The 23,187-nt window shown below is 50.5% G+C and overlaps 1 protein-coding gene across 3 annotated transcripts in view; it reads left to right on the top strand.

Moving 5' to 3' along the window:
- ZNF423 (zinc finger protein 423) overlaps window positions 1-23,187 on the top strand; it is a 286,423-nt gene that overhangs the window by 167,219 nt on the left and 96,017 nt on the right. For 2 of the 3 annotated variants that reach the window (XM_080937369.1, XM_080937371.1), the window contains exons 4-5: window positions 2,058-5,272; window positions 10,976-11,060. In XM_080937369.1, coding sequence (XP_080793495.1) covers window positions 2,058-5,272; window positions 10,976-11,060 — 3,300 coding nt within the window. Of the gene's footprint in view, window positions 1-194; window positions 276-2,057; window positions 5,273-10,975; window positions 11,061-23,187 lie in introns of those variants that run through there. The other variant, XM_080937370.1, reaches the window with a different exon arrangement.

Here is a 23,187-nt window from a genome sequence, read left to right as displayed (position 1 = left end):
GTCTGTGCCCCTCAGAGCCCAGCTGGCAAAGGCTGGGAATTAATAGGCAAGGGATAAGGCACCTCCCGCTGCGCCTAATCTAGGAAGCTGGTAGCGGCTGCGTCCTTCCCGGCCAAAGGGCCTGTAACGTGAGGCCCCCAGGAGAGAAGGTGCCCTCACTCCAGGAGGGCGTTCCTAGGGGTGCTGAGCTTTCGAGCTGAGGAGGCTGCCGGAAGATACAGAGCTTTGGAGAGTACTCTCCGTCAGGCGGAGCTGGACCTGTGGTGCTTGCTGGGGTAACTCTTATGCTTTGGAGGCAGGGGTTGGGGGTGGACACTGGAGCCTGCCCAGTGCTAGTTATAAGGGACTCTAGCTCTTACCCTTAAGTAAGCTTGCTGTGGGGGGGGGGGGGCAGAAACAGCAGCAGAGCTACAGAGAACCTTCCAGGGGGACCCTGGGTCTGTGATGATGTAGTATGTGTGTCTAGACATAGTTGTACAGCATTCATAATGTGAATGTTGTGTGACTCTGGTATGGTATACAGACATGTAACACAGCAAAGGTGATTCTGCCTGTGAACTAGTGTTGGAGGTGCTTGTGTGTAATTGTGTGAACATTATAGGCGTGTGTTTGGTGAGCTAGGTGTAAGGTATGGTGAGTACATGTGCTTACATAGGTGAGTAGGGTTGTAGTCAGCATTGTGTGAAGTGTGTGTGTGTGTGTGTGTGTGTGTGTGTGAGAGAGAGAGAGAGAGAGAGAGAGAGAGAGAGAGAGAGAGAGAGAGAGAGTATATGCTGGGTGTATGGCTCTCTGTCCTTTTTTTCCTGGGGGTCGGGAACAACTTGTGTGAGTTGTTTTTTTTTTTTTTTTCCCCTGAGGGCTCAGCTGGCTGGCTAGAGTCTGACAGTGTGGCCAGGGGCCCTGATCTTTTTCCTTGGGGTCACAAGACAAGGTCAGTGCAGCCGAATCTGGGCTTTTGTTTGTCTCTCCCCTGCCCGCAGCAGCCTGCGGTCTGTTTCATTCATTATTAAGTTTTAAATCCACTCGATGAGAAACTTGAGCCTCCGAACGCCTTCCTGCTCGCTCCAGCTCAGTCCAGCCCCTGCTGTGTTTTGTGGACTTCCCTGACTTTATTTGCTGTGTCCTATGTACTTTTGTTTTCTCAGAAATAGCCAACCCTGAGGTTTGTTTAGCTTCCCTCAGAGGTTAGAAGGACCAGAGAAGTCCCTCTTGTCTCTGGAGAGCAGAGTCCCTTATGTGGAGAGAGCGACCACTGGCCCAGGGCTCTGGTTTCTGGTGGTCCAGTCCATCTTTATGTCTACCACCTGGGCTTTTGGGTGAGCAGGATAAAGCCAGGGTTGGAAACAAAGAGGATAAGTCCTTAGGGATGCTGGCTGGGTACCTCGGGTCTTCCTTTCTGCCCTCAGCTTGCTTCATTTGCATACTGGAGTCTGATGTTTGGAGCCCTGCGATTTTTACACACCTTGTGTATTGTCTATTACCAGAAATAGTGATTTCCAGCTTCATCAGTCCCCATCCATGAATATGGTGGGGTTATTAAAATGAAGGGTATTTTCTGTTGCCAAATTTTGCCTGTGCCCAAAGGACCAATGGGATCCCCCTTAAGGCTGGTGGGGACTTGGGAATGGGGGCTAGGGGCTGAGGGCTGATGGGAGTTGACTCCCAGATGTGGTTGGAATTAGGGGACTTGGATTCCTTTTGGCCTGTGGGACCGGTGGTCTGTGTGGTCATTTCCGGTGACTTTGTACAGGCTGCCCCTCCTCCACCACCAGGGAAGTAGCTGAAAGCTGCACCTCTGGTGAGGGTTTACTACATCCAGTCAGGCTTGGGCAGGTGTCACTGCAGAAAAAGACACTTCCCTTGGGTGCTCTGCCACCACTCGGCTGTGTGTCCTCTGTGTCCGTATGTCCACTTACTTCCGGCCCACCATCACTCCTCCCCTCCAGCAGCTGGCCAGCTGCACAGCCTCAGCCAAGAGCTGTCGAGAAACTGGCTCTGTCCTTGCTTCCCGGGGCCCTGGGAATTGCCTCTAATCTCTCCTCTGCCTTCCCCTGCAGATGGTGATGACGACCCACAGCTCTCCTGGGTGGCTTCATCTCCCTCCAGCAAGGATGTTGCGTCACCTACGCAGATGATCGGAGATGGCTGTGACCTCGGCCTCGGTGAGGAGGAAGGCGGCACCGGCCTGCCGTACCCTTGCCAGTTTTGCGACAAGTCCTTCATCCGCCTGAGCTACTTGAAGAGGCATGAACAGATCCACAGCGACAAGCTACCGTTCAAGTGCACCTTCTGCAGCCGCCTCTTCAAACACAAGAGGAGCCGAGACCGGCACATCAAGCTGCACACAGGCGACAAGAAGTACCACTGTCACGAGTGCGAGGCAGCTTTCTCCCGCAGCGACCACCTCAAGATCCACCTGAAGACCCACAGCTCCAGCAAGCCGTTCAAGTGCAGCGTGTGCAAGCGCGGCTTCTCCTCCACCAGCTCCCTGCAGAGCCACATGCAGGCCCACAAGAAGAATAAGGAGCACCTGGCCAAGTCAGAGAAGGAAGCCAAGAAGGACGACTTCATGTGTGACTATTGCGAGGACACCTTTAGCCAGACCGAGGAGCTGGAGAAGCACGTGCTTACCCTCCACCCGCAGCTCTCGGAGAAGGCGGACCTACAGTGTATCCACTGCCCTGAGGTCTTTGTCGACGAGAGCACGCTGCTTGCCCACATCCACCAAGCCCACGCCAACCAGAAACACAAGTGCCCCATGTGCCCTGAGCAGTTCTCCTCTGTGGAGGGTGTGTACTGTCACCTGGACAGCCACCGGCAGCCTGACTCCAGTAACCACAGCGTCAGCCCTGACCCTGTGCTGGGCAGTGTGGCTTCCATGAGCAGCACCACACCAGACTCCAGCGCCTCTGTGGAGCGCGGCTCCACACCAGACTCCACCTTGAAGCCGCTGAGGGGGCAGAAGAAGATGAGGGATGATGGGCAGAGTTGGTCCAAGGTTGTCTACAGCTGCCCTTATTGTTCTAAGCGGGACTTTACCAGCCTGGCTGTGCTAGAGATTCATCTGAAGACCATTCACGCTGATAAGCCTCAGCAGAGTCACACGTGTCAGATCTGCCTCGACTCCATGCCTACACTCTACAACCTCAACGAGCACGTGCGCAAGCTGCACAAGAGCCACGCCTACCCGGTCATGCAGTTTGGCAACATCTCTGCCTTCCACTGCAACTACTGCCCCGAGATGTTTGCTGACATCAACAGCCTGCAGGAGCACATTCGAGTCTCCCACTGTGGCCCCAATGCCAACCCTCCTGATGGGAATAATGCTTTCTTCTGCAACCAGTGCTCCATGGGCTTCCTCACCGAGTCCTCACTCACAGAGCACATCCAACAGGCACATTGCAGTGTGGGGAGCACCAAGCTGGAGTCTCCTGTTGTACAGCCCACACAGTCCTTCATGGAGGTCTACTCCTGCCCTTACTGTACCAACTCCCCGATCTTTGGCTCCATCCTGAAGCTCACTAAACACATCAAAGAGAACCACAAGAACATCCCGCTGGCCCACAGCAAGAAGTCCAAGGCAGAGCAGAGCCCAGTCTCTTCTGACGTCGAGGTGTCTTCCCCGAAACGACAGCGCCTCTCGGGGAGCACCAACTCCATCTCTAATGGCGAGTACCCCTGCAATCAGTGTGACCTCAAGTTCTCTAACTTCGAGAGCTTCCAGACCCACCTGAAGCTGCACCTGGAGCTGCTGCTTCGGAAGCAGGCCTGCCCCCAGTGCAAAGAGGACTTCGACTCTCAGGAGTCCCTCCTGCAGCATCTGACGGTGCATTACATGACCACGTCCACCCACTACGTCTGCGAGAGCTGTGACAAGCAGTTCTCGTCGGTGGATGACCTGCAGAAGCACCTGCTGGACATGCACACCTTTGTCCTCTACCACTGCACCCTGTGTCAGGAGGTCTTCGACTCCAAGGTGTCCATCCAGGTGCACCTGGCCGTGAAGCACAGCAACGAGAAGAAGATGTACCGGTGCACGGCCTGCAACTGGGACTTCCGCAAGGAGGCTGATCTGCAGGTGCACGTCAAACACAGTCACCTGGGCAACCCGGCCAAGGCCCACAAGTGCATCTTCTGCGGCGAGACTTTCAGCACCGAGGTGGAGCTACAGTGCCACATCACCACCCACAGCAAGAAGTACAACTGCAGGTTCTGCAGCAAGGCCTTCCACGCTGTCATCCTGCTGGAGAAGCACCTGCGTGAGAAACACTGCGTGTTTGACGCAGCTGTAGAGAACGGCACGGCCAATGGGGTGCCCCCCGCCTCCACCAAGAAGGCAGAGCCGGCCGACCTGCAGGGCATGCTGCTCAAGAATCCCGAGGCACCAAACAGCCACGAGGCCAGTGAGGATGATGTGGACGCGTCAGAGCCCATGTATGGCTGTGACATCTGTGGCGCAGCCTACACCATGGAGGTGCTGCTACAGAACCACCGCCTCCGGGATCACAACATCCGGCCTGGCGAGGACGATGGCTCGCGCAAGAAGGCAGAGTTCATAAAGGGCAGCCACAAGTGTAACGTGTGCTCGCGGACTTTCTTCTCGGAGAACGGGCTCCGGGAACACCTGCAGACGCACAGGGGCCCCGCCAAGCACTACATGTGTCCCATCTGTGGCGAGCGCTTCCCCTCGCTGCTGACGCTCACCGAGCACAAGGTGACCCACAGCAAGAGTCTGGACACGGGCACCTGTCGCATCTGCAAAATGCCCCTGCAGAGTGAGGAGGAGTTCATTGAGCACTGCCAGATGCACCCCGACTTGCGGAACTCCCTCACTGGTTTCCGCTGTGTGGTCTGTATGCAGACTGTCACCTCGACGCTGGAGCTCAAGATCCACGGCACCTTTCACATGCAGAAGCTGGCTGGCAGCTCCGCTGCATCCTCCCCCAATGGCCAGGGGTTGCAGAAGCTCTACAAGTGTGCCCTGTGCCTCAAAGAGTTCCGTAGCAAGCAGGACCTGGTCAGGCTTGATGTCAACGGGCTGCCCTATGGCCTCTGTGCCAGCTGCATGGCCCGTAGTGCCAATGGACAGGTGGGTGGCCTGGCCCCACCCGAACCTGCTGAGCGGCCCTGTGCTGGCCTCCGCTGCCCTGAATGTAACGTGAAGTTCGAGAGTGCCGAGGACCTGGAGAGCCACATGCAGGTGGACCACCGTGATCTTACACCAGAGACCAGTGGGCCCCGGAAAGGTGCCCAGACGTCACCAGTGCCCCGGGTAAGTGAAGCCTGACAATCATTCCCACCTGTCCTTCTTGGAACCAGTGGGTACTCATATAAGTGACCCTCTTGCATGTGTAATTCTGGGGGTGGGTATGTCTTATAGCAACCCAGAGAGGCAGCGTTGCTCACGTGAGTTAGGAACATCTGTTCTGCCCCGTTCATCTTTAGTTTGAACCTCTGTATCACTACTTCCTTCCAGCTGTGTGGCATGGATCTATTTCTTGTCTCTCCGGGCCTGGTTTGTGAAGAGCTCACCTGTGTTATGGGAATAATCACCATCTTAAAGTTATTGTGAGGGGCCAGTGACGTGCAGCAAACGGGCGCCTAGCACAGCGGTTTATACCCGATCAACATTGCCTGTGTGTTAACGGGCATCTTTGCTATTTATCTGGAGGGAACTGACTATGCAGCTTACGGTATCTTTTTGAGCGATTCACTTGGCAGCACTGGATTCTCAATCTTAGATTCTTATAACACAGCTCCTAGTGATATCAGATATGCCTGAGACTTAGACCCAGGCATTGGTGAAGGTTGTAGACACTTACCACAACCTCTGCTAACAAGGAATCCTGGGTAGCATTATGACAGCTGGCACAGTTATAGTATGGGAAAGACCCGTGGGTATGGGATGGTTTGATTTTACCAATCATTTGATGCAGCCATCCAATTTGTCTAGAGTACCCCTTATATTTGGAGGTGCCTCAAAGCCAGAGTGAATCCCACCTTTTGAGACTTACATGCGAAGGAGAGCCACAGGCTTATCCCATGTTGCTGTGGTTGGGGCAGAGGAAGTGTGGACTACTGCTGAACCCACGAAGGCTTTGGTTTTAAGTTGGTGAGCACCTAAGGTGGTTTCAGCCTGCGTGGCCTTGGGTGTCAGACAGCCAGGGCCAGAAATTCCCACCACAACTATGTTGTGTTTCTAGATGGAGGACATATCACGTGGGTCTCAGGTATCACTCCCTGGAAGGTTGCTGCTGGTGCCATGGATAGTGGAGGCAAACTGTGGAAAGCACAGGTGGTTGCTGAAACATGGTAGTGTTTATTGTTCCTTTCAGGATAGGAGCCCAGATTCTGGGTTGAGAGGAGAGAGAGGAGAGGGAGAGGACAGGAGAAGATAAAGGAGTATTTCCTTAGAGGATGTCCTCCTGTCCACGAGTGTCATGGGTGGGCCTAATGAAGCCCAGTGAACCCATGGGACCTGCCTGTAGACACCTGGCTAAGGCAAGCATGCCCAACCAGAGAAAAGTGTGAGCCAGAGGTCTCTCTGGAGACTGGGACACCCCTTTATCTCATGGCACGTCAGCCAAGTGAAGCTTCAGAGCAGGCTCAGCCGGGCATCTCTCCGAGATTCAGAACATGGACGCTGGTCTGGCTGCTCTGCTCTGTGCCCCTGAGCCTTGGATGGCCAGGGCACCCCGTGGTTAGTTCTGGAGAATGTGGGGCTCTAGGGTTGGGCGGGGGCTGTTGGACACAGAGGGTGGCTCTGACGCCGTCACTTCCATTTATGACTGTGAGACGGGCATGTGCTGTCATTTGTCATCTGAGCATCTCCTTTTAGCAGTCATGTTCACGGAGGACATGAGCACAGGTTAATGTGTCTCACTACCCAGGCCTTAGCTGTCAAGGGGCAGAGGCGGGATTTGAACTCCTACTACTTGCATGCTCTTGACTGTGAATCTCCCCAGTGCCTCTACGGCCCATCTAGCCTGCATGATGCAGCTAACAGGAATGGGATTGGTGCAGTCTTGTTCTTCCTCTACAGGAGCAATGTGGCTGGGCTCCCCTTGCCCTTCCTGGGTGCTTCCTGGCCTGGATTATCCACCTGTTTCAGCCTTTCCCACCCTTGTCCTGATGCCAGGAGCCTGCTCTTGGCATCTCCAAATCTTGAGCTCCTTGGAACGTCACCCTCCCTAGTCTGCCCTGCATTGAACACCTCTCTTGGAAAACCCCTATTACATGAAGGGATCTCTCTTGGCCCCCAGCAACAACACAACAAGCAAGAGCCTGACTCTGTTTTGGTAGAGGGACTCCAGACTGAAAGAGGTGAACGTAGCTAAGAGTACACAGTTACACACCTGAGGCAGATTGAAGCCAGGCTCTTCCCTTCCTGTCTTCAGGTCCATGTGAGTGGCACCAGGCTAGAAATCCCATTCCTTCCAGTCCAGAGGCTCAAACAGATGGACCTTTTGCAGAAAAGAGCTAGACAAAGCCTAGGTACCGCCTCATTCTAGCCATTACCCCTGGGACCCTGCCCCCTGTCTGGGCACGCCTGGGGCCAGGGCCCCAGCTGTCTGTTCACCCACCCCTTGCTTCCCTTAGGACTCACTCATGTTAGAGCAGACTCTGGGGGCTGTGGCAGGGGCTTGGGGGCTGGAAGGCTGGGACCCTTGAGAGTGTATCCATAGCAACCAGCTCTCAGAGGACTGGGTTCCTGTGGGGCTGAGGATGCTGTCGGCTGGAGCGTGAAGCATTGAGGTTTCAAGCTCCCCCCACCCCCGTTCATAAGTAATAACAACATCAATTCATCTCCAGCCAACATGGGCAGACCTGAGGCCTCAGTGCCTCAGCAGGTCCCGGGGCGACCTCCATTCTAGGCAGAGCAGCCTGGGTACTCCCTTTGCCTGTTCTCCAGAAGAGTGGTGGATTGCCAAGTGAGAGGTTTAGGCATGTGCCCGGGTCACACCAGCGTTTTCTTACCTAGACCAGGACTGTTTAGGGACATCTGGGTCCTGGAGCCCAGAAGACAAGCTCAATAAGTAACTCCAGAGGGAGCCTGCCTGGCAGGAAGTCCCAGTCCCCTTGCTTAGAGCTTGGGGCTTGGGCCAGGTTATATGGCCTTGCAGAACTGCAGTGTCTCTTTTCCTAGTGTGGAATCTGTAAGGATTCAGTGCAAGCTGCCCGCATGCACGGCATACTCAGTACGTGTTGAGGGCCAGCACAGTAATGGATCCCCCCTAAGCTCTCTTCTCCCTTCTGAGGGCCTAGCCAGCTCCTCCCTGCCTCCCTCTCTTTTCTTTCTGTTCTAAGGCTGCTCAGGACTCTGCTGGGAACACAGCCCCTGGCCACAGGCCCTGGGCTTCAGCTCTGGTGTTTCTGGACTGACCCCAGAGAAGAACCTTGTGACAGAGGAAATGCCTTGAATGTCAAGTTTTACCTTTGTGTTCTATCTCCTGGTGTGGTCTGGGCTCAAGGAGGTGGAGATGGTGGTTTCTCTGGATGTTAGTGAGGAAAGGAAGACCTAGTGGATATTGGAGCCAAGGTTGAAAATGTTAGTGCTGGTGAGCCTGGTGTGTGTGTGTGTGTGTGTGTGTGTGTGTGTGTGTGTGTGTGTGTGTGAGAGAGAGAGAGAGAGAGAGAGAGAGAGAGAGAGAGAGAGAGAGGCATATATATCTCTGCATTTGAGTCATATTGATCTGACCAACCTTGTGATCCGGAAGCAGTCCCTCCTTTAAGTAGCATCGGGCACATCATACACACGGATCTGTGCTGCAGACAGCACTGTGAAGTATGTATGAAGAGGTTTAGCTTGATGAGTTAGAGTGAGAGAGATCATGAGAATACATATATGTGTGTGGACAGAAGTTCCTCCTGCTCTCTCCTTTGAGAATCTTCTGGGACCTGTTTGCCTACCAGGAAGGAACCATTATCTCCCCGTGCTCTTCCAGTGTGGCCATGTGTTTAGGGTGTTTGTAGGGAGCCTGTCTTCCTGAGTAAGCCTCTGATGATTAATTTCTCGAGCCCAGCAAATGCATTTCCCTCACCTGCCCCTAGGGGGAGGATCAGGTTGCTTTGATTATAGACTATTCTCACAGTGGTCTAAGTTAGCCATGGCTGTGGCCTCCAGAAACTTATACCCAGGCAGAAGTGGGGATCTCTTTCCATAGCCATGGCTTCAGCCTCCTTCAGCCTTCTACCCTCAAGCCCTGTAGGACCATGTGCTGCCTGTCTAGTACTGCTTTCCTGACATCTTCCAGCCAGACCTTCCTAGACAGAGCCTCACCCATGCATTCACTGGCCTATGCATTCTTTCAGGCTCCCACAGTTCTTAGCTTTACCAGGATGAGCAGATCGTTTATGTGTGGGATGGGATAAATGATTCTAATAGCAGAGAGGCCAAGGTGCCTCTCCTTCCTGAACATAGGGTTGAGCCGAGATAGGGCCTATGGAGTTGGGTTCTTCAACCCTGTCTTAGTCTGCCCTCTGAGACTCTGTTCTTCCTGGGCTCTTTCCAAGCTGAGTGCATGCTTCTGAGACCAGTGTCCTGGCTTGTACTAGGAACACACTGAACTCCATGTAGTTCTGAAGCACTGGAGGGTTGTCAGAGGGATACTGGGGTTTAAGCAGAGGCATTCACACTGTGGCCTGTTCCACCTATCTATCTGTTCGTCCATTCAGGTTTTTTCTCTCTCAATAATAATCACAATAACAAACTATGAGTGATGGTGTATGTTTGTGCTCTCAATACTTGGGAGCTGAGGTGGAAATCTTGAGTCTGAGGATAGCCTGGAGTATGTAGAGAGACTCTATATGGGGCTTCAAATATGAGTGGGGCAGTTAATCAAAACAACATAAAAGTTAATTACTTACCAGGCATTCCTTTGGCCAGGCTCTTAATGTGGCAGGAACCCAGGAATTATCTCTAGCTCTTTTAGTCTCTTCTGACCTAATACACTTTGTGTGTTACTCAGCAATTTTGCTCATGTGTTCAACAGGCCCATCTCCGCGCTGATTCATGAGTGGATAGCACATATTCCTGAGCACCTCTAGGTGTTCAGGGAGTGATGGGGAGCAGATGAGTCACTCAGTCAGGGCCCAATAGTATGTTTTTAGTGTCAGCTGGGGGACCTGACTGGCCCTGGATTCCTCCTGGGGTGGGAACAGAAGGCTTCTCACATGTTCTGACACAGAGCTGAGCTCTCCAAGATGGAGAGGATGCCCCAAGAGAGGAGCCTGCAGATGGAGCCTGGGGGGGAGTTGGGCACTGAGCTCTCTAGTGACTCATCCTGGCTTTATAGCTCAAAGTGGTGCGTGGGTCCTTAGTCAGGAGATTAGAAGTCCTACCTTTTCCAAAGGTAAGGCAGACCCCAGTAAACCACAGTGGTCTATTACAAACCATGGCTATGCAGAGTCCTGTTGCTCTGTGCATATCCTTTTAAGGTGCCCCATACCCTTTCATAACAGGTAAATCACATCTGCCAGAGGCTGTTCACCTTATGGTGGACAGGAAGCAGGGGGAGAGGACAGAATACTTTATTCCAGGGCTGGCCCCCACCTCCATCAAAGAATCACTCCATCAACCAGGCCAGCACCCTCAGGATCCAAGCGCTTCCCAAATCTCATCAGTTGGCAAAACATACTCCTTGTGCAAGAGATGTTATGGGGTCCGCTGTGCCAAAACCGGAATGGCAGGGTACTTACAGATAGACTGGATTTGCCTTTATAGCGGGGTGAACCCCTTGGCTCCTGAGAAAGCTGACCTTGGCACACAGCAAGGTTATTCCAATTCCAGCAGGGGAGCAGCCCCTCAGAAGTCAGTCTGTGCCCTGTGCTCTGGTGAGGTAATCAGAGGGGGTGGGAAGAGAGAGGATTGGGGTGCCTGGGAGAGGCCAAGCCACTCTGGGGCATCCTGAGCCAGGCTTTTGTGGACCTGACTTTCTGTCTCTGCTTACCTGTTCCTTCTCTCGTTCCCAAACAGAAAAAGACGTACCAGTGTATCAAGTGCCAGATGACCTTCGAGAACGAGAGAGAGATCCAGATCCACGTTGCCAACCACATGATCGGTAAGAGACTGTCCTCCCGCAACAGGACACTCCCCAGGGCTGGAAATTGATGATTCGTCGCCGTTCCTCACTTTTAGGATGGTGGTCTGTGGCTTCTCAGTGGTAGTCAAGATGGCAGGGTGGGAGTGTCTGCCCTGCCCAAGCCTTCTTGTCAAGGCGCCACTCCCGCTGCTATCAAACTTTTGACAGCTACTTCCATTTCCCTGAATAAATTTCCCTCCATTTCTGTGACGAGTGCTTTCCGGTTGCTGAGCACTCAGGGGCAATTATGCTTCCATTTCGTGTGTCATGACATTGAATAGATTTAACCGCTCACGTTTCCCAGCTCCAGGAGATGAGTTTCTCAGGCACATTGCCGAAAGAGAACGCTCGCAAAGTTGCGCCTGTTCCCTTCCTGTTCCTCTTCAAGCGGGTTTGAACACTAGAAAATTCTCTTTTGAAAAGGCGAGTTTTCTAAAGGCCACAGAGCTTATACAGCCCAGCATTTCCCAGCATTCTGGGACTTCCTCCTGACCTTGAGCGTTGGGGGATGGGCAGCTCAGAAGTGGAGGTGCTGCTGTGTTGCTGTGCGTGCAGACATTGGGGTTGGAGTGCTAGGGATCAGTTTGTGGTGTGATGGGATGGATGGCTGTGTTTGACAGCCCCAGCCTCTGTAGGAACCTGGAATACCAGTACCCCAAGTTTCTCTTAGACTTTTGATCACTACCCAAATCTTGTGGTCTGAGCAGAGATTCTTATCAATCTGAGCAATCTGCCCGATCTCCATTTTTCTTCTTTCAGTATCTTTTCATTTAAGTCTTGACACAATCTTTCACTGCATACTTTCAGAAACCTCATATACTTGTGTTTGAATCTGAGCACAACTCTATATAACGAGCGCCTCAAAAAAAAAAAAAAAAAAAAAGCGGTAAATCTCCCATCCCCCAAATCAACTAATTCTCTTGACTTTGTAGGTCCCCTGCTACCATTATGTTGTCCTCATCCTGCTGTCTCCAAGCAAGGTTGTGTGTATCTAGTTTGTTTCTTACAGGAATGGACCTCCTAGCCGCTGCATTTCTACTCATGATGTCTGAGATCTTTCTCTTTTCCCAATGCTTGCCTCTGTCTGAGGCTCATTCGCATTCTTTCTCTTCAGGATGGACTATTCCATCACGGGCACATGCCTTTGTGTCAGAGTGTTCGTTTCATAGAGCATACTGCTATGACCAGGGCGCTGTACATGTCTATTGGTGAATGTATACATGCGACCTTCGTAGGGATGTGGGATATATAAACACTATATACAATAGATAACATAACGTGTCACACATACACAAGGAGGAATACGGGAACAGACGTGGAATTATTAGGTCACAGGCTATGTGATGCTCACCTATAGACAGTGACACGTGAATTCTCGGGGTGGATGGATGTGTGTTGCTCAAGCCAGCAGTGTGAGGCCTTCTGCTACTGTACATCTGTCATGTCTTCCACACGCTACCTGAAGGAGCTGCTGCAAAGACCCCTTTAATGAAGACAGTACACAATGAGGACAGGTCCCCTGGTCCCCACCCAGCTGTAGTACACCCCGCTTAGTGAGTTTGGGTGCCGAGTGTCCTTGCTCACCCCTCGTCTGATCACCTTCTGTCTACAGTGGCGTCAAGTTTGTCTTCTGAATGCAGAGAGCCTGGCCATGTGTTTGGTGGGCTCACTGGCAATGAAGGGATAGGAAGGACAGGCGGGCCAGGAGGCTCAGCCTGACAGGGAGATTGGTGGCTTTTTAATGTCTTCTTCCTGAAAGCCCCTGCAAAATACAGGAAGGGAAGCTGCCCTGTCAGTCACTGGCTGTGAGACTCTTTCTCAAGAGATCTAGGGAGGTGCGGATGAAGATACCTGAAAATGTTTGCTTCTGTAGCAGGTGGTGACATGGCTGTTTGTAAGCACAGAGGGGAAGATCGGGCTAATTGGACCGTGGTGATTACAAAGGTGCTCACACCCCTCCTTCGTGCGTGGCCTGAAAAGCATGTGCCTTTAGGTTCAAGGCAAGAGGGCCACTCACCACCACGAACAGAACCTCAAAAGGAAAGAGTGATGGCCTTTGGTTTTGTGTGGGATTGAGCTACTGAGCATCTGTCTGATGGCTGGACGGGGCCCCTCACCTACACCTGATTGCACCACTGTGACCTGGCCTACTACCAGGACACGTGGGAGCTATTAGTCTCTAGCAGCTCATAGTGTTAGGTCTTGGGACCAGAGACTTTAGTCTCCTATGCAGGGGACATGACACTGGCCTAGGTAGTGTCTCTCACCATCACCTGTCTTGCAGCTGCTACTCTTCTCTTACATCGTCACCCTGACCCATCAGAGAGCATCAGCTGGAACAGGATGCTGAGAATTTTGTGCCTTCCAGGAGCCATCAAGGGTAAAATGGCCACAGCATTGCTCTCAAGCCTTATAACATCTGTATAAGATGCTGCAGGGCACTGCTGTGTAGAAAAGAACACTTAGAGGGATGCTGCTTAGAGGGACTACTGCTCACTTGGCCCTGTGACATGCTAGGTCCTTTAGGGCAGTGCTTGTTCCTAGCTTATGAGTAGATGGGTCTGGTCTTTCGGAGACTTACTCAAGATCTCATAGCTGATACACAATAGAGGCAGGTCAGACAACGGTCAGGCATTCTCCACTGTGCTTATAGCCCGTCTGGACTATGGTGGGAGAGACCATGTGTCCCTGTCTTTAGAGGAGGTAGACAAGTATCCAGATTAGCACTGGAGTGGTGTTGATGCCCCCAGTTCAGGGACCTGTAGATGACAAGGGCCCTGGGTACTGAAGAATGAGGAGGAGCTTTCTCCATGGTAGGGCTGTCTCTACAGAGGTGAGCTTAGCATAGGAAAAGGAGGCTTGCATTTAGCTGTTTGGCCATGAAGTTATCTGCCCTTCAGGGAAGCACTATGGGGCCAGCCGTGACAAAAGCGAAGTGGAAGAGGCTCAACCTGATGGGTTGGCACATGCTGTAGCGTCATGGTGGTGAGGTTGGGGAGGCAGTTCGTGGGCCCAGTTACCGGGGGCTTCAAATATCAACTGAAGGGAATTCGATTTCGACTTGGCCTCTCGACTGGAATCTATCACTGGGGTCCTCTTAACTGATATTTTGTCTGGATTTTTGGGAAATTTTAGAAGTCGCACCTGCTTTCTACCTCCACATAGGCAGAGCCTATGGGAGCAAACAGTGGCTGTTCCCCGAGAGAAAGCCACATGGACAAGTGTTCCCCAGGATCTGTAGCCTCACTAGGGCCAGCTGGATGCTGCACAGGGCTGTGTGGCTCATTTGTGTCCCCAACCTAGTCCCCATAAGGTCTGTGTATATAGGATTGAGCTGAAACACAAGGGAGCCATTGAAAACTTTGGGGGAGGGTGTGACTTGGGCCGACCTGAGAATTTTAGGAGAATTAATCTGAGCACCATGTTTGGGGTGGAGACTAAGATAGGAAGAGCACAAAACCCTACCTGCTGTCATCCAGGGGCGAGGAGGCAGGTACAAGTGGCTAGAATGACACTTGGCTGCTGCAGTGTACGTTGCATGGTAGACCAGCGCACAGGAGACGGGTTGATTCGGCTCTGCAGTCCTAGTAAATCTGCTGGGCCCAGAGTCCTTAGAGACACTTGCTAAATGGCCTGAGTCCAGAGTGGCTGCCCTGGAGCTGGCCCGAGTAACAGTTGCCCTCAGCACCACCAAGGGGTCTTGGATGTGGAAGTAGCACCGTTCAGCTTGGCCGTCTTCTCGTAAAGTCGGGGCACTCGGGGGTCTGACGCACGTCTCCTCAGGGGCCCAGGCTCCTGGAGGCCTCCCCAGAGATCACTAAACTAGCCTATTGGTAAGGGAGGGGTGGGAGCTCTGAGTGGCTTTGCTGCCTAGAGAGGATTTTGCTGCCTAGGATTTGGGATGACTTGGGATATGTCTCCTCAGAGACGTTTTCCTTTTTAAATTTATATCTTTATTTTTGTTGTCGAAATGTTTTGCCTGTGTGTACGTCCATTTGCTTCACATATGCCTGGTCCCTGAGGAGGTCAGATGAGGGCATCAGATCCCCTGGAACAGGAGTTATAGGCAGCTATGAGCCACTGTGTGGGTGCTGGGTCTTCTACAAGAGAGAGCAGCAGGTACTCTTAACTGCCTAGCCCATTTCCCCAGCTCTGGAATTTTTCTAATAACCTTCCCAGTGCTGCTGGGGTAAGGGGACTTTGCATCTGCTGGAGACAAGGATTTTTGGAAGATTTTCAATACATGGTCACCTTTGAAATCTCCTGTCACCACATGGTTGAGACCCTTCAATAGGCATATAAAAATCTTTGAGTAACCCATTGCGGGTTCCAGGGAAATCAGGCTGGGGAAGGGCAGGCCTTGAGATGTTTCCTCAGGGTCATTTGCCCTGAATGTCCTTGAACAGTGGTTATGGGCAGCCAGGCAGGGCCGGGCTTTTCCTGTGGGCTATTAGTCATGTCCTGCTGGCCTCTGTCCCTGGGTGCCTGTCACGGGCTGGACAAGAAAGAAACCTCCTGCTTAGGATGTAAGCACACCTCAGTGTGTGTGTGTATGTGTGTGTGTGTGTAGAGAGAGAGAGAGAGAGAGAGAGAGAGAGGGAGGGAGAGTTCCTGGCGCTGTATCTAAGTGAAAATCCAGCCCACCCTTCTTGGTGCCCCGGGAGGTCTGCACCCTCCACCCCCCACCCTCCAGGGAGACCAGCTCACCATATTTTAGAGGAAAGTTCTGACTGGTCCAAGGGGGACAGTTTAGAGTTGAAATCAGTGAGATTTTCCTCACACCAGGGAGATACAAAACTCTCAAATCAAACCAAAGAGGTTACCATGGAAAGGAAAGGGAAAGGGGCCCCCTGCCAGGCTCTGTAATGGCGCCTTTGATTCTGGTAACGCCAGACCTGAGCCTCTGTTCACCTCAGTATGTGATGAAAAGTTCCTTTCCCCGGAGACTGCATTTTGGGGTTTGGAATTGTTCTGTCGGAGTGATATGACTGAACACACAACCACAGCTTGGACAAAGGAGAAAGCAGGCAGGACTCAGTTTCCTGAACTAAATCCTGTTGGTATGTTCCAGAAAGCTGTTTGCCAGGCACTTAATTTGCTTCAGCTCTTGCTTTCCTGATGTTCGCATGCTGTCAAGAGGATGAAAGAGGTCTACAGTTGGGGTTTTCCCTATGAGTAACCCTGTAACATCCAACAAGCTGTGCTAAAATCCTGTGTGTGTTCTGAGGAATTGCTGGGCACCTGATAACTTCAAGTTCACCAAAATGTCACCAGTTTCAGACATGGAAACTGCGTTCAGGTGTCTTGGTCAATGAGTGTGCCAGGAAGGCTTCCCGGAGTTGGCAGCATTTAACCAGAGTCTCCAGAGATAACTGAAAGTAATATGTGGAGGGGTGTCAGGTGGGAAAACACGTAAGACCATGGGAGAGAGAGAGGCTGCTATTGGCAGCACAGCAAGGTAGGTGAGAAATGGCAGGGATGCTGAGTTTAAATATATCTGTGAAGTTGGGAGTGCTTTACAGGTCTTTGGTGACCTGCTTCTGAATTCGGGTTGTTCGAGAACAGGAGCTTTAGGGCTGGTAAAGTAATTAGCAATGACCAGCTATGTCTAGTGAGGCTCTTCAAGTGGCAGGCTTATCCATTCGTTACCATTTTCTGTGACTCAATAAGGCCTGTTGGCACCCTGCTCTGTCCCCTCCCCCACCTCCCCAGGCTACTCAGAAAGTGAGGACTATGGGAAATTCCAGGGTGGAGATCTGAAACCCAGGCCACAAGACTAAGAACCTGCTCACTAGACCTCTGTTCACTAGCCTGGGCACAAGATGTGGATCTGAACACCAGCTGAGACCTCGAAGGCATTCTAAGAAGTGCGTGGGGAATGTGTCATTCAGGCAGACAGGATGGCATCTCTAGGAACAGTGTCGGCTCCATGTGGGAAAACCAGAGAGGTCTCCTGGCTTTGGCAGGAGGTGCCATTGTGCTGTGGGTGTGGATGGGTTGGGAGAGACAGAGGGAAGAAGAGGTTGAGGGGTGTGAACAGCGTTCCCTGCACTCTCCAGGTTCCTAGCTAGCACAAGGGGATGAGAAGCAGGAGCTGAGGGATGTCAGTGTCCACGGAAGTGTTAGCCATGTTCAGAAGGAGAAACTAACGGGTGTAACCTGCCTGAGGAAAGAGTACCAGTCGGCATGGGAAGTGGCAAACTAGATGCCAGTAGCCACAAAGCTGGTATTGGATGGTGAAGGACAGGCCCAGTGCCATCTTGCATGGACCAGCTTATTAACTATCTCCATCCTTTCTTTCCCTCACATCCCCATGGACTTGGTGGCCTATGGTGTTAACTGATTGAATGTCCTTTGTGGTCATCATACTGCTTGGCTCAGATTCCCTTGAATCTGCTTCCTGCTGATACTTACCCAGGGTGATAAGAGAGAGACATCAAGGATCCTGTGGCCAGTGGTAGCCCCAGAGCATGGTTTCCTGTGTCCTGAGTATCCAGTAACTATCAGAGCGCCTCATATTAGTTCTGAACACCAGCTGTGTCTCCCTTCCTCGTGAGCCTCTGAGGCCTAGTGGGGAGCACTCAGCAAATCCCTGCAGCAGTTGGAGCTTCCCAGGCTGATTGGCTTTGTACTGTTGTGCCTGTGATGGGGGGGGGGTGTTTCTAGCTTACTCACAGAACTGGGCAGAAGGGGAGCATGATCTTGTGAGCCTGGGGCATAGTTGAGAACCCCAAACAGCCTTTGAGAAGTTAGTGCTTTGAGTCTAGCCTGTTGACATTTTTCAATTAAGCCTGCATTTCACTATCAAAAGTTTGCTCAGCGTACAAAGGTGTGAGCAAACCAAAGAAATGGAGCCTCGCCGGGGGGCGGAGCTTGTAGAGGCCGTGGTGGTGAGAGCGAGGTCTGTGCAGGCAGATGCTTGGGCTTCCTCACCTTGGGGTTCTTCCAGCTCTTCCTCTACAGCTCATCCCAGCATTAATACGGAATCCTCCAGGCAGTATATCCCAGCCAACTCTGTGATGAGATACTATGGAGTCATGACCTGCGCCCACAAAGGTGGGGCAGGCATTCTAGAGAGGAGATTAGGTGTCCATTTCTGTGAGAGCATCCAGTATATCTATTGTACAGTGGCTCTCACACCCAACTGTTGGAGTTCCTTTGGCAGGCTGGGCTGGTTAAAGGAGATGTAAGACAGGGCACACTGCCCGGCACATAGGAATCCTGGAAGTGCAGAAAGGCTACCCGCTGGTAAAGCTATCAGTGTACAGAATGGCATGATGGAGCCCCTGGCTCATGCCAACAAGCTGTCCTCTCTGTGGCCTTGGTCAGAAGGCACTCCTGAGGCCTGTGGGTCATGCGCAGGCATGGTTACAACCAAAAGGGTTTTCATTTCGTTTGTTCTTCCATTCCTGGGTGCCAAGCACTGAGTGTCACAACCAATAAAACTATCCTGGAGGTGACAGCTGAATGGGGAGCAAACATGAAGAAGGAAGCAGGAGAGCTCATGAGGACATAGAGAACTCAGAAGATAAGGAAGCCCTTGAAGGACGGGTGGAGGTGGCATCCTCTCAGGAGGGGACCTGGGCTGGGCATGTCACCTGTGAGCAACGGTAGGGTTTTCAACCTGGCATCTCATGATCTGGACACTTGAACAGCTTCACTCTGTCCTTCCCTACAAGGAGGAAGTGAGATGAGGCAGAAGCAGTTCCTGGTGAAAGCCCAGGGTTGGTTGGGGGTCAAGTGGGCCATTCCTCTGCACCAATAACCTCTGATTCACGCTGCAGTCTCAGGCCTTCCAAGAGCTCAGACACCTTCTTTCTGAACCTTGCTGTCCTTCCTGCTCAGATTGTTCCATATGGGGCCTGTCTGGTCACCGTCCACAAACCCAGTGGCTTACAGTTTCTAGGTCTGCCTGTGGCTCTGCCTCAGCAGACCTGGGTACCTCTTTGCCTGTTTCCTGGATGTCTCCCAAGCTTCACTCCACCTGTTCTACCCATCTCTCTTAGGTTTCTAGAGTTAGAAACTAAAACTACAAGTTGGCTAGCTCAATAGTAATTGAAAACAAACCACCATTTGTTCAGAATAAGTACAGTCGGCCTTTTCTATCCATGGCTACAGCATCCTCAGGATCCAACCAACCGTGGATTCAAAATGATTTAAAAAAAATAAAATAAAAGGAAGCGGTTATCAAGATGGCTGGATGGTTACTCGAGCTTGCTCTTCTACAGGACCCCACCTTCTATCCCACCACCCACTAGGCAGCTTACATGTGTCTGTGACTCCAGTTCCCGGGGAGCTGAAGTCCTCTCTGGGTGGTACACGCTGCACAGACATACGTGTAAGCAGAAACACCCATGCATACAAAACCTTAAAAAAATGCATCTGTAATGAACATGTCTATCTTCTCGTAATCCCTTGCTGAGGAGGCAGAAGTGGTTGTCTCATTGCGCCGAGTATCACAAGGAATCCAGAGGTACTTTAGTGTGTATAGGGGTTATGCAGATCTGCAGTTTGATTAGCTTAGAGCTTCAGCGTGCTATAGTGTCCGGGGACTCTGGATTCTCGTGGCCACAGGAGTCCCTTGTTGCTATGGCCCTTCTTTATGTGTTCTATATACTAGTCCTTTGTCGATATGTGCTTTTGCTAATGTTTCTCCTACTCTGTAGCTTATCGTTTCATCTAACAGAACCCTTCATCCAGAAAAAGGTTTCTGATATTTTATTTTAGGATAAAATTTTTACTCATGGGATTTTTCTACATGGGTAATCGTGTCCATCCAAAGGAGGGTTTTATAGATTCCGGTTTCTATGCTGTTTACTTACTTTTCTTGTATTGTTTCTCTGGCTTGCTCTTGCAAGATGGTGTTGAATAAGAGGGGTAAAAGTACATGGCTGGAGAGGTGGCTCAGTGGTTAAGGGCACTGACTGCTCTTCCAGAGGTCCTGGGTTCAGTTCCTGGCAACCACATGGTGGCTCACAGCTGTCTGTTATTCCAGTTCCAAGGGATCTGACAGCCTCACCCAGACCTGCATGCGGTGAACCACCAATGCACACAAAATGAAAATAATTCATGAAGAGTTATTTTGTTTCATCCACTTTTAAAAGCTTCTGTATGTGACTTTGTTCCCTTATCTGTCTAATGTCCGTAACGCTAGCCCTTCCTTCATGCCTGATACTGGTATTTTTGTAAACCTGCTCCCCTCCCCCATTTTTCTGTCTTGTTAGAGATTTGTCAATTTTATTGATCATTTCCAGGAACCAAGTGTTTGTTAATTAATTTTCAATTTTGCATTCTCTATTGCCTGATTTCTGACCTCAGCTGTGTTGCTTAAAGTGGTTTTTTTTTTTTTTTTTTTTTTTTGTTGTTGGTTTGTTTGTTTGTTTGTTTTCTTTTTTTTTTCTTTTTTCCTTTTTTTGGTTTGGAATTTAAAGTTTGTTGAGACTTTTTATCTTCTCTGAGCGCTTCCTACCATGAGTTTCCCTCTTGGGATTGATTTATCCGTGCTCCTCAGAGTCTTAACATATTATAGTTTAATTTCCATTCACTTAAATATAGTTTGCTTGATTGTTTATTTATTGTATGTATGCGCATGTGAGCATGTGTTTGTGGTTTATGCACACACGTGTGTATTCTTGCAGAGGCCCGAAGTGGTGTCAGGTGTCCTGTGTTGTGACTCTTATGCCTCATTTGTGAGACACAGTCAGTCTCTCAATGAAACTGGAGCTGGGCCCATAGCAAGGGGGTTGCAGGTACTTACTGCCAGGCCTGGCCTTTTAAATGTGAGCCCCAGGGATTTGTTCTCATGCTTGCATTGTAAGCACTCTTAACCACCGAGCCATCCCTTGAGCTCTGATTAGACATGGTTAAAAGTCTCCTTTGAAGGTAGTTCCTCTTTAGCCCATGTTTATATGGAAGTGCATTACTCAGTTTGCAAGTGTTTGGAGTTTTTCCTGTGTCCTTTGCATTATTAATCTCTAGTTATATTTTACCATGTTTGGAAAAAGCACTATGCACGACTTCCTTCTTTCCTTCTTTCCTTCTTTCCTTCTTTCCTTCTTTCCTTCCTTCCTTCCTTCCTTCCTTCCTTCCTTCCTTCCTTCCTTCCTTCCTTCCTTTCTTCCTCCCTCCCTCCCTCCCTCCCTCCCTCCCTCCCTCCCTCTCATCCTTCCTTCCTTTCTCTCTTCTCTCTCTTTCTCTTTCTTCAGTGGTCTTGAACTCTTAATTCTTCAGAGGTCAATGTTAGGTATCTTCTATTGTTTTCTATTTTATTTTATTTCAAGTCAGTATCTTTCACCAAGCTTATAGATTCAGCCAGACTATATAGCCACCAGTCCACAGAAACCTGAAGCCAGGTCCTCATTCTTGGGTGGCAGGCACTTTATCAGCCGAACCATCTCCCCAGTTCCTGCATGGCTTTAAGAATGGTTTCCACGAGTGTTGAATTAGTTACGTAACATTTACAGATACGTTTTGTGTCATTTTGCCAGTTCACCTGATACGTAGAAAACATGGCCTTTCCCTGTGTTATTGTAATCATCTTCATTATTTATTGTCCGTATTTCTAGAATCACCATCAGTGTTAATTTAACTTTTTTTTTGCGTGTGTCAAGGCTAATTTATAAAACTTGGGAGGAAGAGGGAAATCATGTGTACTCCAGTCTCTTTCTAAAGCATTCCTCCCTTGCTCATGTCCCATCTTTGGTCACTTCCTCCCTTTCTGCCTAGAGAGCTTTCTTAAGCCACTCAGTGAACACTGGCCTTCTGATCACACCTTTTCTTAGCTTCCATGGTTCTCTCCCTTTGTTACTGAGGGAAACTGGATGGAGGCTCTTGGGTGACACTTCCCTTCCTTTCAACATTTGGGAAATGCCCCATTTCCTCCTCACCCCCTTTGTCTCTACTGAGAAATCCATCCTCGGAGAAGCTCCGTAGCTGCTGTAGGTGAGGTGCCACTCTTCTGCAGCCGGATGGGTCTTAGTGTGGATTCCTTTGCTGTATCCTTTTGTGATTCTCCTCATGTTGTGGTTTGGATGTGCGTGCCCTGCACAGGCTCATGTGTTTGAACACTTGGTCCTCGGTTGGTGGTATAGTTTTGGAACCTCTGGGAGGTAGAACCTTGCTGGAGGAGGAATGGGTTCCTGGGAGGTAGGCCTTATGAGTTTAAGCCCAGACCTGATTTCAGATTCACTTTCTGTACTTCTGACTACCATCTCATGTCTGCTGCCATGAACTCCGTCCTGCTTCCTCACCACAGTGGATTACATCCTCTCAAAATACATTCCTCTCCGGGGAAGTTGCTTCTGTTGGTCTTTTGACCCAGTGATGAGAAAAGTTAACCATCAGCCGGATATAGGGCGATGTTCAGGAGGCGGAGAGAGGAAGAGCTCTGTGAGTTTGAGACCAACCTGTTCCTATACAGACCAGACCAGACAAGGCAACAGGATGAGCTCTCATCTCAAAAGTCTCACAAAAGACAAAAACAACAAACAGCCGCAAACAAGCACTCAACAACGAAGTTCCACCAAATCTGGTTTTGTTCATTTGAAAAATTAAGCCCTTTTTTTTTTTTTTTTGTGACTTTTAAAGACTCTGCTTTTCTGTCTCTTTCTGGAACTTAAATTAAACAACACAAATATTATAATTCCAGCTGTTCATTTGGAAATGCTATTTGTTTCCCTGCCTGTTTGTTAAGTATGTGTCCCTCTGCCTTCTGTATCATGGATTCGCTTCTTAGTCTTCTACTATCAATTTCACTCTTAACTTTTTCTAAGATTTTACTTTATTCTTATTTTAAACTTTCTATTAAGTGCTTCCTCTTCCTCCTCCTCCTCCTCTTTTATGTGTGTGTGTTTATGTGTGTGTGTGGTGTGCACATGTATACATGTCTGTGTGCATGTGTGTACTTGCATGCTTGTTTGTATGTGCATGTTTGTGTGTTTGTGTTTGTGTGTGCAAATGTGTTTGTGTGCATGTGTCTGTCTGTGTGTGTGTGTAGGCCAGAAGTTGGTGTCAGTGTGTTCTGTCACTCTCCACTGTAGTTTTTGAGACAGGTCTTTCAGTGACACTGGAGCTCCCGATGGCTAGAATAACTGGCTGTCGAGTTCTA

Source organism: Micromys minutus, assembly GCF_963924665.1.
Source record: "Micromys minutus genome assembly, chromosome: 24".
Lineage (NCBI taxonomy): Eukaryota > Metazoa > Chordata > Mammalia > Rodentia > Muridae > Micromys > Micromys minutus.
The sequence above is the reverse complement of the archived record's forward strand: the minus strand, read 5'-3'. Positions and strand labels throughout refer to the sequence as shown.